The 18,228-nt window shown below is 41.2% G+C and overlaps 1 protein-coding gene across 2 annotated transcripts in view; it reads right to left on the minus strand.

The window, feature by feature from the left end:
• RAB2A (RAB2A, member RAS oncogene family) overlaps positions 1–17,517 on the minus strand; it is a 61,053-nt gene extending 43,536 nt beyond the window's left edge. For both annotated transcript variants that reach the window (XM_072951920.1, XM_031692171.2), the window contains exons 1-2: positions 17,160–17,517; positions 85–156 (exon numbers count right to left, since the gene is read on the minus strand). In XM_072951920.1, the coding sequence (XP_072808021.1) occupies positions 85–156; positions 17,160–17,205 (118 nt within the window). In that variant the 5' untranslated portion in view covers positions 17,206–17,517. The remainder of the gene's footprint in view (positions 1–84; positions 157–17,159) is intronic.
• Between the last annotated feature and the right edge of the window lie 711 nt (positions 17,518–18,228).

Consider the following 18,228-nt stretch of genomic DNA (forward strand, 5'->3'; position numbering starts at 1 on the left):
GTTTCACTGACTTCTGACCCATCACGATGGAATTTCCACCACCCAAAGCTTTTGAATGCTTCTCATCGCCTTGATAAAACTTACCAATAGTAAGGTCATGCACTGGCTGAAACCTCTTGTCTGTAAACTGTAGCAATAAGCATGATTTACCAACACCTGAAAGTTAAAAGAAAAAAAAATAAGAGACAAAATTTACAGAAGTTAAAAAATACTTTATTGAAGCACTTGGGTAAGAGGCAGCTAGGGTTTCTGGTACTCAGTGAACAATCTGTCATGATTTCTCAGTGCTCTCGTTTCTCGGGCAATTAGAGGACTGATGATTTAGGGAAAAGGCGCTGACCAATCTAAGACACCCTTTCCATCCTGTCTTACTCATCCAACATTTCCTTCTGAAAGATGCAAGGGGCAGTAACTCCTATAAGACAGCCAATGGGGCCCTCCCAGGAGTGTGTACCACAGTGCTCATGCACTGAAGTGTGCCTGCACTTTGTTTCTTCTGTAGTAGTGAAAACATTTAAAAACATGATACTTTCTTCTTTTTATAGTTTAACTTAGTCTCCTACAAACAAACAAAAAGTACGTGTTCAGAATCCACTTTTCCAGGAAAAGCTGCTTGCTCTATCCTCTGGCTGATTCATTTCAGGACCGACTCTAATCTGAATTGCATTCCTTCATTCTACCATGAGGTCATGAATAACTCCCAAGTCCCCAAATTAAAGGCAGATTTTCTATTTGCATCCTACTTGCCCTCTGAGGAGAACTGAATCTCGAATATCACACCATTTCCTATTTATTTTTGTGCCCTTAACCTCACACTAGACCAAATCTGCTTACTTCATAGCTTACATGCTCTGTACTTAAAAAACACCAACCATCCAATGCCACCAGGTGGTTAAGTTCCATTTCCAGCAGACCTGAACTTTCAGAAAGAAGGGCCAATTCTTATTTTACAATTGAGCATGCTAATTTGAAAACTTAAGACAATTTTTACTGCATCTTAAAAATCTAAGAGCACTTGTAGTTTAACTGGATTACTACTGTATTAGACTGGTTTTTAAATGCTCTACTATACGTATTATGACTTCTACACAGTTAAAACAATTAAATAAGTCATATTTTTGTACACTCAAGTTAAATAGAAGTCTTAATTCAATAGCTTTAAGAAACAGCAATGCTCAGATCAAGTAACTAACTCCACAAGACTGATGCATAGAATTTTTGAGAATGTTCTTCTAACCTCTATCAATTGGTCAGAAATGCAGAAAGGAGACCTTTTACCAAAATGCCATGCTTTCTATATTTGAAAAATGCTCTAAATTGAGGCTAGATTTTTAAATGCACTTTTGGAACTTATGATTACCTGAAATACCTTCAATAGAGAAAACAGCAATTTCAGCACCTAAACTAAAATTCTGTCCAAATCTGATGTTTTCTTGAAATAATATCCCCTTATTTTTGGGAGGAAAAATAAGCCTCTAAAATGAAACGATTACAACAGGGACAACATTTCATCATAAATAGGAATTAAAAACCTTTTTATTGGACTTCATTAAAAAAAAGCCTAAATAGTCTTAAAATAAATTTTATAAATAATAAAGCTTAATTTATAATGACAACTACACCCTTGTGTAGTAAGGGTGGGAAGGCTGTAAGGTGGGATGTGTCAAGAAACTGTGATAATAAGGCCAACGAGGGTGAAGCTTCGAAGGCAGGGAGAGTCATGCCCCTAAGAGCTGAGGTTATGGGAATCTCAGGGGCCTAAGCACGCAGACCCCACAGGACTTTTTAATTACTTGTGATCAAATGGGAGATTCACTGGAGGGTTTTGGGCAGAGAGTAACATAATTTGACTTAAATTCTAAAATAATCACGCTGGCTGCTACAATGAGGATAACTTACAAGGAGAAGCAGATGAGAGCAGAAGCAGCAAGATCAGCTAAGGGGACTTTCTCAATGAAGCAAGACCAGGGCTGTAGCAGAGGAGGTGACTGGAAGTGACTGAATTCTGGGCACATTCTGAAGCAGAGCCAAGAGAATTTGGTGACAGCGTGGATGGGGGTTCTGAGAGAAAAAGTACGTTTAAGTATGGCTTCAATATCTCTGCCTGAACCAACAGAAGAGTCACTGAGATGGAGAAAACTGAAGGCAGAGCAGGAAAGACCCTCAGTTCCAGTATGGTTATTCCGAGCTGATACATGTGTTAGACAGCCAAATGTTTATACAGGCAATGGGACACAGGAGTTGAGACCTCAGGAAAGATGCTCAGGTGGAGGGATAAGTCAGAGAGGCATCAGTATAAGGTGGTGTTTAAAGCCGTATGAAGAGAGGGACCAGTAAAAAAGACATGTTGTTTTCTAAAAGCACATGCTTGTTTTATAATTGCAGAATGAAACAGAAACAGAACGAACATAAAAGCAGCCTCTCTAACTCCATCCTCTACCACTGGTTTTCATTTTATACCTGGAACCTGTGAGGCCTTCACATGTCCTCTTCCCTTTCTCCGTGTGGTTTATTTCCTACCCTGCATTCTTTATGAAGCCTCTTTGCTTTTAACTCTCTGACAGTTTGGATTTTTTCCCCCTTAGTTTCTACCTAATGTCTGTTTTCTGTCCCAGGATCCCATCCAGGACACCACATTACCCTTGGCTGTCATGTCTCCTCCGGCTCCTCTCGGCTGTGACAATTTCTCAAACTTCCCTTGTTTCTGATGACTTTAACTCAAATCTCAAGGAGTACTGGTCAGGTATACTGTAGAATGTGCCTCAGCTGAGATCTGTCCGATTTTTTTCCCCTGTGATTGACTAGAGTTACGGGTGTTCGAGAGGAAGACGACAGAGACAGAGCACAATTTTCATCACATCGTAACACTGGAACGTACTGTCAACATGACTGATTACCACTGATGTTAACTTTGATCACCTGGCTGAGGTACCCGGCCAAGTTTCTTCACTCTGAAGTTAACCCTTTTGTGGGGAGATTATAGCTCAAATGGTAGAGCGCATGCTTAGCATGCATGAGGTCCTGGGTTTAATTCCCAGCACCTCCTCTAAAAAAATAAGTAAATCTAATTACCTCCCTACAAAATAAAAAAAATAAAGTTAACCCTTTTTTCCCTTCGCATTTCGTACTATACTCTTTGGAAGGAAGTCACCGTGTAGCCCACTCCTCTGGGCTTACCAAAATTTTAACCTCTGTATTTCCCTGACCTGTTTCTCTTTGCATGATGTCATCTTTCACTTGCTCCCATATCCAATCTTCTGCCCTTTCATAATGTTTTAACATTATCATGTGTATTTATTACTTTCACATTAAAAAATAAATGCAAAAGAACCCATATTTGGAATATAAACTCCTCTGAAATGGAAAAACGCCTGAAAATTATCTTGTCTTTAATTTTTCACTCCCTACAACATCCTCCCCTAAACCTTGTTAATTCCAACTGTCACCAGTAATCTCTTCATTTTCACTACCACTGCCTTAGATAACTGCTAGGTGCAATTTACATTTAAAAAAAATTGAAAAATAAAATGGAGCATTTACTAATTTTCATAGGGAATAAATGATAGAATATTAAATTTAACAGTAAGTAAGATAACAGATGTGGTAAAAATAGCATCCCTTTGTTTTTTTCCTACCACTCTTAGGACTTTTCCAAACTAGTTTGTTTAACAGTGGAAAATTGCTTAATGTGAGAAGGATCAGAATAAAGAAAACTGATGTATAACTACTTCTCAGGATCTCAGAATGTCACAGTATGTTGGAACTAAAAAGGTCCTCTGTGCAGTGTTTTCTAAACAGTAGGCTGCACCCAGTTATGTCATGAAATCAATTTAGTGGATGATCAGCATTAAAAAAATAAACTAGAACACAATAGCACGTATTAGACCATATGTAATAAATAAGATTAGGATAAGTGCTGTTTGGAAACTCCTGTTTGGAGCTACATATGCACTTACACACATATCCGAACCCTGGGTTGCAATGTACCTGTTACTGTGGTTTGTAAAAAACAAACTTGGAAATTATTTTCCAGTATCTAATCCAATCACATACCCAATGAAAGAACCCATCCACAATATTTATGCTAGTATTCATGGCAAAACAAATCAGCTGAAAAATCTAGAATACTTCTGTTCTCTTTTCGTTAGCATTTACAAGGACAAGGATCAAAGAAAAAATATGACTGAATGATCTGTTGGCAACTGAACATACATACACACACTTGGGTACTGTTAGTCACCTACCAAGTGACAATTCAATTACTTCCTTGTAAAAAAGATTTTTCTACCAGGTAAAATTAGGATGACCCCCTATATCCTGGTTTGCCAGGCAGGCTGTTACTCCTGATGTCAGATTACAGACCAGCTTGGATGATGACAGATTACAGATCATCTTGGATAATGAATTATAAATTTCCTAAAGTGCTGATTCTCAAATGTGGTCCCCAGACCAGCAACATCAGCATTATCTGGAAACTTGTTAGAATGCAAATCATGAGCCCACCCCAAATTTACTGAGCCAGAACTCTGGGGTGGAGTCCTGAAGTCAGGGTTTTACCAAGCTCTCTAGGCGATTCTGATGTGCTCTAAAGTTTCAGAACCACTGCCCTTGATATAACCAACTAAAATGCTAGTTTCAGTGTCCAATCCTCTTCAGCTTTCCAGCTACAACTAATGTGACGCCACTGCATGCTGGGCGTAACAGACAAATAACTGAAAATATGCTTCACCACAGTACAGGTTAAGTTCAAAATAAGGTTATCCTGGTTTCTACTTAGTATCTTTGGCAATTACCCAGCTTAGAATAGCTAGACTACATGATACCTGCCAAACAGCCAAAGGAGCCACTTCAAAATAGATAAGCAGTTTTAACGCAGCTATGGAATTCCATAATCAAGTTTATGAAAACATACGCTTGTCTTATTTAACATATATGCATGACTTGTAACAGTCTGAAGGTGCAAATAAGCTCCCTCCTCATACACAATCTTATTTGACCAGTACGCCTATGAGATCAGTAAAGCAGGAATAATAACCTCATTTCAAAGATGAAGAAACTGAGGCCTAAGTGATATGCCTCAAGTTAACTCAGTAAGAGGCAGAAGTGAAACTCAAAATCAGGTGTTTAAATTCCAAATCATATTTTTCCACTATACCATCCAATCTCCTGAATTTGTTCTTCTCAGATACATATGACTGTTTGCAACCAATCCCTCTCTCACTAAAAAGAATGCTATCTCATTTTCCCTGTATTAGTAGTAATACTAAGAGGAAGGGAAATATTCTAAAAGCTAAATGACTCTGGCAGAGCAGAATCTTAATGAAGAAGGTTTTAAAAAAAGTGAATACTATTTCCTAGATGCTGACTTTATCCCAAACAATAATGTTCCAATTAATACATCAAGTACACTAACATACTTTAATCTGACCATTTTCCTAATCCTTTCATAAGCAAAGATTCCAAATAAGAACTGCAGCATCTCAGAAATATATTTCAATGAAGGAGCTAGAAGACGATAGTTTTTCATGATGCTATGGAAGGAAGAATGTGTTTAGATGTAAATGTACATGAAGTTTACTGTACATGACCTCTAAGTAGTATGCGATGATATAAATGGGTATCAAAGTTAAAGGCTGTAAGCAAAAAAACCTATTTCATGCAGTTGCCAGATTTAAACTAATAACAAGTACATGATAACAGTAACTAAATCAAACTAAGTCCCCAAGCACAGACTAGATATCAGTTGAGACAGCTAGTATTGAAACTAGCCTGCTGAATTTAAGTGTATGAAATAGACACCAAGCTCAAAATTAAATATTCTCTCTAAACCCATATTTTTAATGGAAGGTGATTTGTGACTTTCTGTTGTGGTCGTATGTGACTAGGCTGAGCCAATCAGATGCTCTTGTTCAGAACTTGGGATCTTGGGACCAATAAGAGAGAATCCATGGTGGCTGCAGCGGAGGTGAGAGATCACGGCAGGCACCAGCGCCTGCTTCCACAGGCGGTACCGACAGCAGGGATTTGGCTGTGCCTTGCCTGCCTCGGTTTTGCCATTTTCAAGCTTGATTATACTGCCTCCCTATAAAGTCTATGGAACATCCAATCTTCCCAGTAAAATCTTCTGCTTAACAACAGTAGGTTTCCGCTGTTTGCCACCACAGGCCAGGACTAACAGAATTGGGAGCTGATTAAATTAGTAATGGCTCAGGAGGGGAGGAGGACATAGCTCAGTGGCAGAACGCGTGCTTAGCAGGCACTATGTCCTGGGTTCAATCCCCAGGGCCTCCATTAAAAAAAAAAAGTAATAATAAATAAACAAATAGACCTAGTGATTCCCCCCTCCAAAAAAATTCAATAAATAAATATTTTGAAAAATAATGGTTCAGCTACACAGGTGTTTAAAAAGAATGAGATAGATTTACATTATGATGATATGTTAAGACACCCAAGATTAATCCTTAAGTGAAAAAAATTAAAGGCGTGGAACAGCTCTCACACAAACGTACTGGTGGGATTTGGACATACACATGCACACAGGCTTAAAGACAGACAGAAAACAAACCATTACTATGCTAGGTAAAGTTGTATTTTTCATTTTTTTTACCATAAGTATTCATAATTTCCACCATAATAAAAAAAAAGATGTAAGTTTTTCAAAGGATCTATTTTGCCATCAGACACTATATAAGCAATACTTTCACTGGCCTCATCCAACAATCACTATAATGACGTGGAATTTACATAACTAGCAAAACTTCTAGTGTGACCAGAAATAGTTTCGTTAATTGGTCTGCTAAGAAAATCAGAAGGAAGCCTGCAAGTAAAATAATGTATTGTGAAATAGAAGATTTTGACTTTCCTTTTAAACTCCTAAAAGCCACTAAAGAATAATCAGCAGTACTTTTAACAAGACTTACTCATTGCTAAGGCTTAAAATTCACTCAAATCCAGTATGATTTTTCCATTTCTCAGGTAAATTCTCCAAGAAAGGAGACTCTAAGCCAGAAATGATGGGGGAAAAAGATCAAGAAAGAAAAAAAGGTTAAATGGTGGAAAGGCCTCATCAATTACGGTCAGAAATCCGAGTTACAGGTTAAAATGTATCCCATTTAGAGATGGGGATAAAGCTGCTCCTGTGAAGCTACCCAGAGGACATAAAACCAACTCTTCATACTACACAGTGCTCCTTACAGCATGCGCCCAAGATGCCTTTAGTCTTAAGCCCCCACAAATCCCAACAAATACTCTGTAAAACATTCTGGGGATAAAGTCATCCAACCTTCGTGGCAAAATAAAGACAGATGAGCTCAGCTCAGTTCTCTGTTCTCCACACATAACAAATACAAAAATACCGGCAAAAGCACAAACTGATTCTATAGGATTACTAGGTGGAAAATTTTTCAGGATACAACTACTGGCCCTACCATCTCTTTCCTGAAAACCAGTGAAAAAGAACACCTACTTCACATTCTTTTCAATTTCAAGTGGCCCACGAGGATATGTGAGTTAGAAAGACTTTCTTTTATGGAGTTCTCAGAGAATTTCAGGATCAAAGAACTGCCATTTTGCAGGTTAACATGTGATCTTGTTTCCTTCAACTAAGTAGTTACAGTTTGAAGTCAGCACAGTGAATAGCTTTTTCTATAGGCAAGACCTCCCCCATTAATTTTAGGACACTCAACAGGTTAGAAAAATTTATCTCCAAAATATTACTATTAATCAAGCACTTTAAAGCTTAAAATCATCTGTGCATAATGTTTATTTCAAACTCACAAAAATCTTGTGAGGTAGACCAATCAGACGTTACCACTGCCTTTTTCTAGATGAGAAAACAGAAGTTGAAGACGTCTGAACTTGACCAAGGTAACAAGTAAGCAGAGGAGCCACCGAGCTAACCAAGGTACTCTAATTACAAATATAGGACTGTGGAAGATTTTCAAGTGTGCTGTCCAGGATAAAATAACCAGAGAGGACTTAAGAGTAATATATCACTTGCCTCCTAGATGCATAGTAGTTACTGATAAAGGTGGACAAGTAGTTAAAGGGGGAGTCATCCATCAATGTTAATGATGTTGGAGGCCACAGAGCAAGCACAAATGTACCACTTACACTTATGTATCAACTGTAAATAAATGGAGGGAAACAAATAACTGACACTTAAATTTTAAAGACAGCTACAAAGTCAGGGGAAAAAACCCAAAAGCCTAGAGCACTGGTGAGCAACCCTACAGAGTGCACTAGGCAGGTACTATACACATTTTACAAACAGAAAACCCAGGAATTTAAATTGTTCACTTGCACAAATAAGAGTTATTGGCAGGTAGCCTCTTTCCACACTGTCCTACAAGGAAGAGATGACACCATACACGCTTGGGAAATGTGACAGCCATACTGCTTCCTGTGTGGGACACGTGCCACCGTGCCCCAAAGCCCATGACAAAAGGGCACAGCTGTGACCCACACCTTAATCCCTGTTCATATGACTGAACCAGGCTGGTACCTCATGGTAGAAATAAATTCAAATGCATGGTAAAAGACAGCCTCTCAGACCAAATTAAAAAAAAATATATAGCAATGGGCTATATAAAAAATAGAATTAAAAAAAAAAAGGGTGACATGGCAGAGCTGAAACAAGAATGAGAGCTGACTGATAACTACTCCGGAGAGTGACTTCGATTAGTGGGTGAAGCTGAAGAGGGGCACCCCTTCCACCCACAGGTCCACTCAGAGGTGTGGCTCCAGAACTCCAGCACGTGAGCTCAAGGAGCCGGCACAAGAATGATCCACGCAGCACTGTAAAAGGCGACAAACAACCCATTCACACTTCCTTCAGAGAAAAAAGAAGGGGAAAATGGCAGTGTAATCAAACAACAGAATACAATGAAAATTAAGCCAGTCAAGCAATTAATGTCAACAAAACCGAGCAAAATATATTAATCCCGTCAAAATAATCTTGAACAAAAAAGTTTCAGAACAAGTACAGTAAAATTCCACTAAAATGAAGTTGAAAAAGAATACACACAATTTGTGCATTGTTTACAGGCACATACATACAAATGTAGTAATCATATGAAAACTTTTTCACAGGATGATAAAAAACAGCAATTTCAGGAGAGTGATTACCTCTATGGACAAAGACAGGTGAAGAGTATACAGCGGGCTTCGGCTGTATCTGTAATGTTTCCTAAACAAAACAAACAAAAAACCTGTTCCAAAGAAAAAACGATGAGAAAGTATATAGAAGGCCAACATGAATGAAAAGTTAACGTTCAAAATTAGTATTGAGCACTTGAATACTGAAAACTACACTACTAAACACACAACATGTAAAAAGTGGAGGGGAACTTAAACGACAAAGGAATAATTAACTCCTCAGCAAGATGTAAAGCCCACGCACACCTTATAAATTAGTCCTCAAATTCACTAGGGGAAAAAAAAACAGCCGGACAGAATTACAAAAACAAAACCCAAGTGTCATAATAGGAGATATTTACATCTCACCCTAAAACTCCAAAGACTGTTAAGAACACAGAAGACACGACCCACATGTGTAAGAGCAAGACTGATCTAATCGACATTCTACAGAACAGTTCTTCCTCTTTTGCGCAAGTGGAGGTGGCCTCTGTTTTAGTAAAGGGAGAAAAGGGATTGCGTACTTCCACGTCACTGCAAAAGACCAAGCAGCTGGGAAGCCAACAGAAGAGGTATGATATGGAATTGGTGGGAATCAAGAAATGTGTAGGATCTAGGAGAGCCCGGAGCCTGGAGTTAGAAAGACCTGGGCTCAAACTCCAGCGCGGTCAGTTGCAATTAGTCTCCCTTTCCTCACCTGTAAAATGGAGCCTTCCTCATGGATATTACTGTTCAGATTTAATGAATTATATCCTTAGAAAAGGCCCTAGGTTTATAAATATACTACTTGCTTATTGATATTTTCCTCTACAGTATTCTTTTCAAGAGGAATCAGAAGAATGCCTTTCAAGACTCAATTAAGGAATAATTAAGTATATGAACGCAGTATTTTTAAAAATTAATGGATACTATATTTGGGTAATGAATGAAATGAAAATAGGATTCTCTGCACTGCTTAGTGCTAAATACAGTGACCACTTTAAAAAGGCATACACTGTATGGATATTACTTGTTTCTGCCTTCAATTCACTGCTTCTTCCCAGCCTGCTGCATTAGGCAGAACTGCGCTCCTCCCAACATACAAAGACACACACACCCTAATCCCGGAACCTGTGAACATGCTACCCTCCAAGGCAAAGGGAACTTTACAGATGCGATTAAGATGACAGACTTTGAGATGAGATTATACTGGATTACCCAGGTAAACCCAATCTAATTATATGAGTCTTTAAAAGCAGAAAACCTTTATCAGTTTCAGAGAGATGGGATGACCCAAGAAGAGTCAGAAATAGGTGACATAGGAGGACTTGATCCGCTGTTGTTGGATTTGAAGGACAGAGGAAGGGGTCCGTGGGACAAATCGTATAGGGATGTGGATAGAAGACTCTGAGGCTGGGAACAGCCCTCAGATGACAGCCAGCGAGAAATTGGAGATCTCCACAAGGAACTCCATTTTACTAACAACCTGAATGAACAAGGACCCTCCAGAAAGAAACCTAGCCCTGCCAAAACCTTGACCTTGGCCCAGAGGGACACACATCAGGCTTTGGACATGTATTGGAACATACATGGATTTATGTAGAACTTTAGAACCCTAAGATAATATATTTGCATTATTTGAGCTGCTAAGAGTATGGTGGTTTGTTATGTTAGCAACATGAAACTAATACGCTCTCTCTCATCCACATTAAAAAAAATGTAAAAAATCTTTATGTAAGTGCCGTTAAATCCTTTCCGAAACAAGGAGAAATAAATTGGTCAACGCATGGAGCCGACTTAGCGCTGGCTACCTAGCGCACACTCATCATTTTCTAAAGCACTAGCGCTGTGCCAGGCACAGTCTTGCTTTCCAAACCTTCACTCAGCATGCATCCGTCAATATTCATATTCTTTCTTCCTCAGATTGGACAAGAAACACAGTAACTGTCAGCAACATCTTCAACAGAGAACTGGAGATGCTTACAGCTACATCATAGCTATGAAAAGTAAAGAGGTGGGAGGAGAAAAGAAAGAGTTTGCCCCAAAGGACATAGCTCACTTTCTTCATCTATGAAATAGCAACCTCATACATTCCTGCTCAAGGATTAAAAGAGAAAAAGCTTTTGATACAGTATATGAACTATAAAAAGTATGGAGAATTCCTCATCAGAATCTACTACATAGAGTGGCAAAAATGAGCATGACAGAGAATTCCATATAAATTCACCCTGGGTATGCCTTAGGGTATCCTTATTTACACAAAACCCCAGAAAGCAGAAAATCTGACAGTAGAAGAGAAAGAATCAATTTTAGTAAAAATAGTCAGGCATAAAAGGCCCATAGCTGACCAGCAGAGAAATGTCATGGCACTACCACCACAAACAGTGCTTTTAAAAAATGCAGATGCCCAGGACTCACTGCAGATCTACTGAAACATCATCTCCAAGGATGAGACCCCCGTCATCTGAGTTGAAAAATACTGCAGGAACTGAAAAAGGTTGACTCTGAGAGTATGACAGCAGAGGGAACCTAGCATCTTTCTACCAGGTGCCCCTAATTTAGGAGTGAAAAATTACAGCTAGAATGTGGAGTATTTTAAAACCTGCAAATAAGCAAGGCCAATGAAATCAAATGGGAAAGTTTCATATAGAAAATGAAAAGCTAGAGGGACAAGGGAGGTCAGTGTGGCTGCATCTCTTGTGGCAAAGGACACAGCCTCCCAGACTGAAGATGAGCAGAGAATAACAAAATGAGCAAGCACAGCTGGGCCTGAGAGGGAAAAACAGCTGAGCTGGCGAAATTAGAATCTGCTCAAATCAAACAGCTAAATTACTGGCTACTGCAAGAGCAGGAGAGCTGTCCAGATAACATGGGAGAGGGCGAGCAGTGGGGGAGACACAGGAGAAAATTAATCTCATGTCGAAGCAGGAATGGGGTGGGGACATAAAGGACAAGAGCACCAGTAGGAGACACAGGGTATTATTTGAGATGAGGAGGAGGAGGTAGGTTCATCAGGAAAAATGAAGAATGGGGAAAAGGAATGAGAACACAAAGTCTGAGGAGTGGTATAAATATTTGGCGAGGCAAGCAGCAAATAAACTGGTTAGGACAGCCAGAGAAAGGAAAGCGTGATCAAAAATCTTGAAAGACTACAAGTAACATGCATAAAGCAAAAACCTGAGTAAATCTGAGATGATGTTAAAAGGTATGCTTCAAGTATGTTTTAGCACTCTCATTTAACAGAAGAATTGAAAACAGGTAAAACTAAACAATGTATTTAGGAACACATAAGTGAGACAACTACGAAGAAAAGCTAGGGAAGGATTAACAAAGAATTCCGGGTAGCGGGAGCCTGGTGGGGAGAGGGACAGGATGCAGATAGTTCTTTGACTTCGGTGTTTGATTTACTACTATTCTTTAAAATATTAAACTGTGCAAATATGTAACATACATAGATCTTACATGCATGACATATTTCATAATATAAAAAAACTTAATGGAACTTCTCTACCTCACAATTTCCCAGTTTGTTTTTCTGTTTGTTTTCTGAAATAGCCTAACAAATGTGCTCATATAATTATATAAAATGATTTGTGTTTCTGGCCTAAGATTTTGCAACAAGAAGCTCCACCTCAGGTCTAGTGAATCAAAATCACTGGGAGTTGGGCCACTGAACCCTTAAAAAACAAAACCAAACCAAACCACCACCACCCTAGGTGACTCACAAGAATCTAAAGAAACTCAAGTTTGAGTCTCCCACAGGAAGAGGTCTTCCTTCTGTTACAGCTTGAAAGCTCTGGAGAATCAAGTGCCAGTCCTTCCCCAAGTTCTCTAGGGTCTCTTTCTGCCCTCTCTACAGTATTTTCAAACTTTCAACCTCAAGTCTTCCCTATCCTAATACACACACAAGCACCAGCTGACTTCATCTTGCAACCAACTCTAAACTTCTCACTCTTTCCTTCTCTGTCATACTCAAAGTCTTCAATAAGACTGTACTATGGCCCATAGTACAGCTCTGCTCTTCCCAATATCACTCTATCTTTCAAAAAATCATCACTGAGCTACAGACATGTACTTCCAACTGCCTACTAGACATTTACCCTTTGCCAACTGGCAAATCCTTACTTGTCACTCTAATTTCAGCTTAAATAGCACCTTCCAGGTAAAGCCTTGCAGCACCTGCCCCAAAGGCCCATCCACTTGTTTATTAAACATCTCCACTACTGAATGGCCTACGCTGAATATTTAAGACAAAGTCAAAAGCTTTCCAACCAAACAAAAAGATTATTTAAAATGCACGTAGTAAAGGTGGTCAAAAAGTACAAACTTCCAGTTATAAGATAAATCAGTCCTGGGAATGTAACATACACGTTAATAATACTGTATTGAATAGCTGAAAGTTGGTAACAGTATATCTTAAAACATCTCATTACAAGAAAAAAATTTTCCAGCTCTGTGTGGTGATGGATATTAACTAAACTTACTGTGGAGATCGTTTTGCAATATACACATGTATCAAATCATTCAGTTGTACACTTGAAACTAATACAATGCTATATATTAATTATATCTCAATTAAAAAAACACACTCATCCCTTGAAAAAAAAATACATTCAGATGATATTAATGTGTGACCAGGCCGGTCTTGTTTATTTTCTTATATAGCACTTGTCCTCAAAAGATTTTAAGCAAAAACAAAAAAAAGCAAACACAGCAAAACGGTGGGGGTGGGCAGGGAGGGAAGGAAGAGTGAAGGGGACGTGTACAAGGCAACAGGGAGCAGTGGTGGCGTCTGTTACCATCTTAAAAGAGTAACGAACAGGACTTGGTCAGGTAAAAAAGTTATGACCTAATTTTTCTTTTCATTTTGCCTGGGGGTTGGAGGCGAGGAGGGTGGAGCACAGTAAGAATGGATATTTCAGACAGAACACAACAGGGTTTGTGCTTCTGTGGGCCTAGATGAGGCACAGGAAAGGGACAGGAGGATTAGTGATGAGATTAAAATGGTAGGCAGATGTCAGAATTTTAGGACCAATATTTATAGGTTTATTACAGTTTTTCTCTCCTTCTGTACCTGATAATTATTTGCTTATAATATTAGGCCAGGCTTGTTAAAAACCAATTCCCATTTTATACCTAGATTTAAATGACACATTTTCTTGATTTTTCAGGAACAAAGCACTATTAATGATAAAATTAAAACTATATTTTAACTGCATTTGGCCATACACTAAGAAAACAAATATTTCAACAGTATCATCATGATCATGTAAAATGTTTTAAAAATCTCTTCTATGAAACAGGGAATTCTGAAAAAGAAAATGTGTGTGGTGCTTTCTCATTTGTCCTCATTTTATCTCACTACTGAGAGGAAGGAACACTAATAATAATTGTTTCATAGGCTAGGGAAAAGTAAGAATCAGGAAAAGCAGTGATTTCATTTTTAAATGCATATTTTTCACACTGTGGCTTTAAAAAAATCAGGATGGCTCTCTCACTATTGATTTAATATCATTTGAGTTGGGGGGCAGGGGGAGGACCACATTAAGTGTACCTTACAACTATGCGTACACTTAGAATTAAGAAAGCATGGTAAAGCATTTTGGCCAAAGTTAATATTAATAGTGAGAAAGTGGTAGAATTGAGCTAAAAATTCTTCTGTCAAGTTATTAATGTATATTACCAGGAACATTATAGCCTGTTTGGCTATTCTTTTATTAAGTTAATTAAATGTAAAGGGCCTACCTTCTATTAGGCTCTTCCTGGAATACAAAGCCATATAAAACACCTTTTCTGCCCTCAAGAAGTATATGATTAAATATCAATGCCTACACCAGTATCTACAAAACAGTCAGGAATTACTTTCGTAAGAATGATACAAAGTGGGACACAATGAGATAAGGAGGGGGGAGTCCCTTCCAGCCAGATCACCAGGAAAGCCAGACACATCAAAAGAACTTCACAAATGTTGACTCTGAAAGCATTCCGGAAGACCCAAGTTAGACTCTGAAGGACAGACAGAATTTTGACAAAGAAAGCACTCCAGAGGGAGAAGCAGGGACCAGGAAAAGGCACATGCATCAGCTACAGGGCATTACTGGCAGAAGGAAGATGGGGACTGGGACTAGTGAGTAGTGGGAAAGAAGGCTACAAAAGTTAAACAGGGGCTAAAATATGGAGTTCCTTGAAGGTCAAACTAAATGTGAACAGAGGACTAGCCTCCTAACAGTCATGTCTGAGGAAGATTAATCTGACAGTAAACTATACCAAGCTGAACCGGAGTGAGGAGAAAGCAATGCTGTAGACAGTTCAGCGTCAAGTGCTCAAGTGCCCTGACTAGGTGGTAACAGAAGCAACGGCAAGAAAGCAGTGCCTCCCCTTTGAACTGCCTGGGGATTGGTTTCGCACGAGGGCAAATTCCAAAAGAACAGAGCACCAACTTGTTCACATTTGTAGCCCCAATACTTCCAGCACAAGACTTTACCACAGTAGAAGCTCAGTAAGCAAACTGAAGGCAACCTGCAAAGGTTAATGTGAATCATCACCACTGCTAAATGTCCACAATCACTCTTCTCTCTGCTTCTCAAACCCACTCTTACTAGTTAACACGAGTGCCCTCTCCCAACCTCTGTTCTACAGCCTAAATCAAAATTTGCCAGTAGGCTTTAGAACCCTACTTTCTTCTTCAAATATGCCACAGCATTTTTTGAAGTGTATAAATCTGCTACCAAATATTTGTGAAACACTGCTTTACCCAAGACTTTACGTAGAAAACCATCCTGTTTCCCACCACACACCAAAAAACTGTGCTGAAAAATTGTATTTATAGCAGAAAGTTTTCCTTTTCCGCAGCAATCAACATGCTTCTTGTGTTACTTATTGAATCTGCCGTATCACTACTGCAACCACAAGCTGCTGCTTACATTACCAAAGTTGTGCAAAGGGTCCAAAGTTGTGCAAGAGTCATCACTGAAATCAGACTCTAGTATATTAATAGTTATAACACCTGAACAACTCTTAGCTTTATTATTAGATTCAAAATAATGCCAAAGTCACAGGTATTAAAAAATATTTTCAATGAGTTTGGTTACTTTATCTATGAAATACAATGGGATGCTATTTTAAACGGGAATAACAATTTCTGCTTCAAAGGGACACCAGGTCACCTGAAAACTGACGGTTGTGACGGTAGATTTGATACATCAAAAAAAAAAAAAATCAGTGTCCCCGACAACCACACGCCAGCACGCGCGCGCACACACACACACACACACACTAGCCAGTACACACCCAGGGCACTGAACAGCCTTGCGTTACCATAAAATAACCGCAGTTCACACGTGGCACAAGTCTACAGAACTCTTTCATGCTTTAATGACCTCGAAAGGGATTCCCCAGGCATCAAAGGGATGTGACTTATTCTGACTTGAGAATTGAGTGATAAATATATATATATGTGCGTGTGTGTCTATATATATATATATATATATATATATATATACATATAATTTTTTTTTAAGGTTTCCGTCTCTCCTCAGCTGGCTGGCCCACACCAGGGGAGGCTTTGCCCAGGCCTTGGCAGATGAGTGTTGGTCGGAGAAGGTGGGTCGGGTCAGGAATCCCAAGACCCTCCTCCCATCACCTTCTGCTCTCCTCTGCCCCCCCCCCCCCTTTCTCTCTCGGGGCGGGGAAGAGGCCCAAGGTGGGGGACCCCGGCTCGGGAGTGCAAACATCAGAGTCAGGCCCTGACAACCCTGCGCTGGGCCGCCCCTCCTGCCATACACTCCCCGGATCGCGAGTCGAAACGGCTGCCGCGGCCCCCAGCTGCAGGGCCGGCCCGGGCGGGGGCCGGGGCACGGGCCCGGCCAGGCCGCGGCCGCTCGCAGTGCCCACGTCACCAGCTCCAGCACTGCGGAAATGGAGCGGCGCGGCAGGCAGGGAGGCGCCGGGGGGCGTCGGCCCCCGAGCCCCGGCCCGACGCTGTTCGCTCCTCAGCCCCGGCCCAGAGGCCGCCGACACCCGCCAGGCCGCGCCCCGGGCCTCACCTGTGTCGCCGATGATGATGTACTTGAAGAGATAGGCGTACGCCATGGCCGCGGCCGCTCGGTGCCAGGGCACACGGCTCCTCCTCCTGCGGCTGCTCCTCCTCCTCCGCGCCCCTCACCCTGGCGCCGCTCGGCCTCCAAACGCCAGGCCCCGCCCGCCGCCGCCGCCGCCGCCGTGGCCGTCAGCCGCCGGGATTGAGGCGCCCAGAGGAAGTGGGACAAACCGACACCAACCGAGCCGAGGAAGACAGCGCCCAGCCGAGCTCACTCGAACAATAACAGCCGCCGCCGCGCCTCCGCCCCGCCTCCGCGCCGACCCGGAAGTGCTGCGGCCGCCGGCGCCGCCGGGGGCAAGGGGAGGAGCCCCGCACGCCGGCCGCTGCCCGCCGGCCGGAGCCCCGCCCAGCCAGAGCCCCGCCCCGCCGGCCGGAGCCCCGCCCAGCGCCGCGCCGGCTGCTCCCAGTCCGCCCGTGCGCCCCCCGGCCGCCGGTCGTTCCGGCACGTTTGAGCGGGCGACCCCGGCGGCCGGGAGACGCTGCGGGAGGGGCGGGGGCTTGGGGGTCCCGTCGCGGCGACGCGCGCGGTACCGCGTCCTTCCGCCCTGCGGTGGGACGCGGAGCATGTGGTGGGAAGGAGGAGGCCGCGATCGGCGCAGGGCCCCGTCCTTGGCTCGTGAGAAGGTGTTTGAAAGTGCGGGAGCCCCTCGGGGCTGGGTTGGAGGGCGGATGTATTTCTGTGCTGGATGTGGGGCTTTGACAGTGAAATTGGAAGGATTTGTAAATTAGCAGCCATAAATCAGGGAATGTGCGTAAACCGTGGTAGTCCCTGCGATGGAATGCTATGTAGTCCTAATTTTTTAAAAAAGCGTGACTTATGTTAAGCAAAAACAAGGGATAGCACTCAGTGTGTAAACATATATCTATGTTATATGTATTATCTATGCAATTATCTATAATATGTAAAAGTGATGTATGATATATAATTGTGTTTGTATATTTATAAGCTACGCTTTATTGTTAAATGAATTTTTTTTTAACCATTGTCTGGAAAAATGATAGGAATCCGCTTA

Source organism: Vicugna pacos, chromosome 29, assembly GCF_048564905.1.
Source record: "Vicugna pacos chromosome 29, VicPac4, whole genome shotgun sequence".
NCBI lineage: Eukaryota > Metazoa > Chordata > Mammalia > Artiodactyla > Camelidae > Vicugna > Vicugna pacos.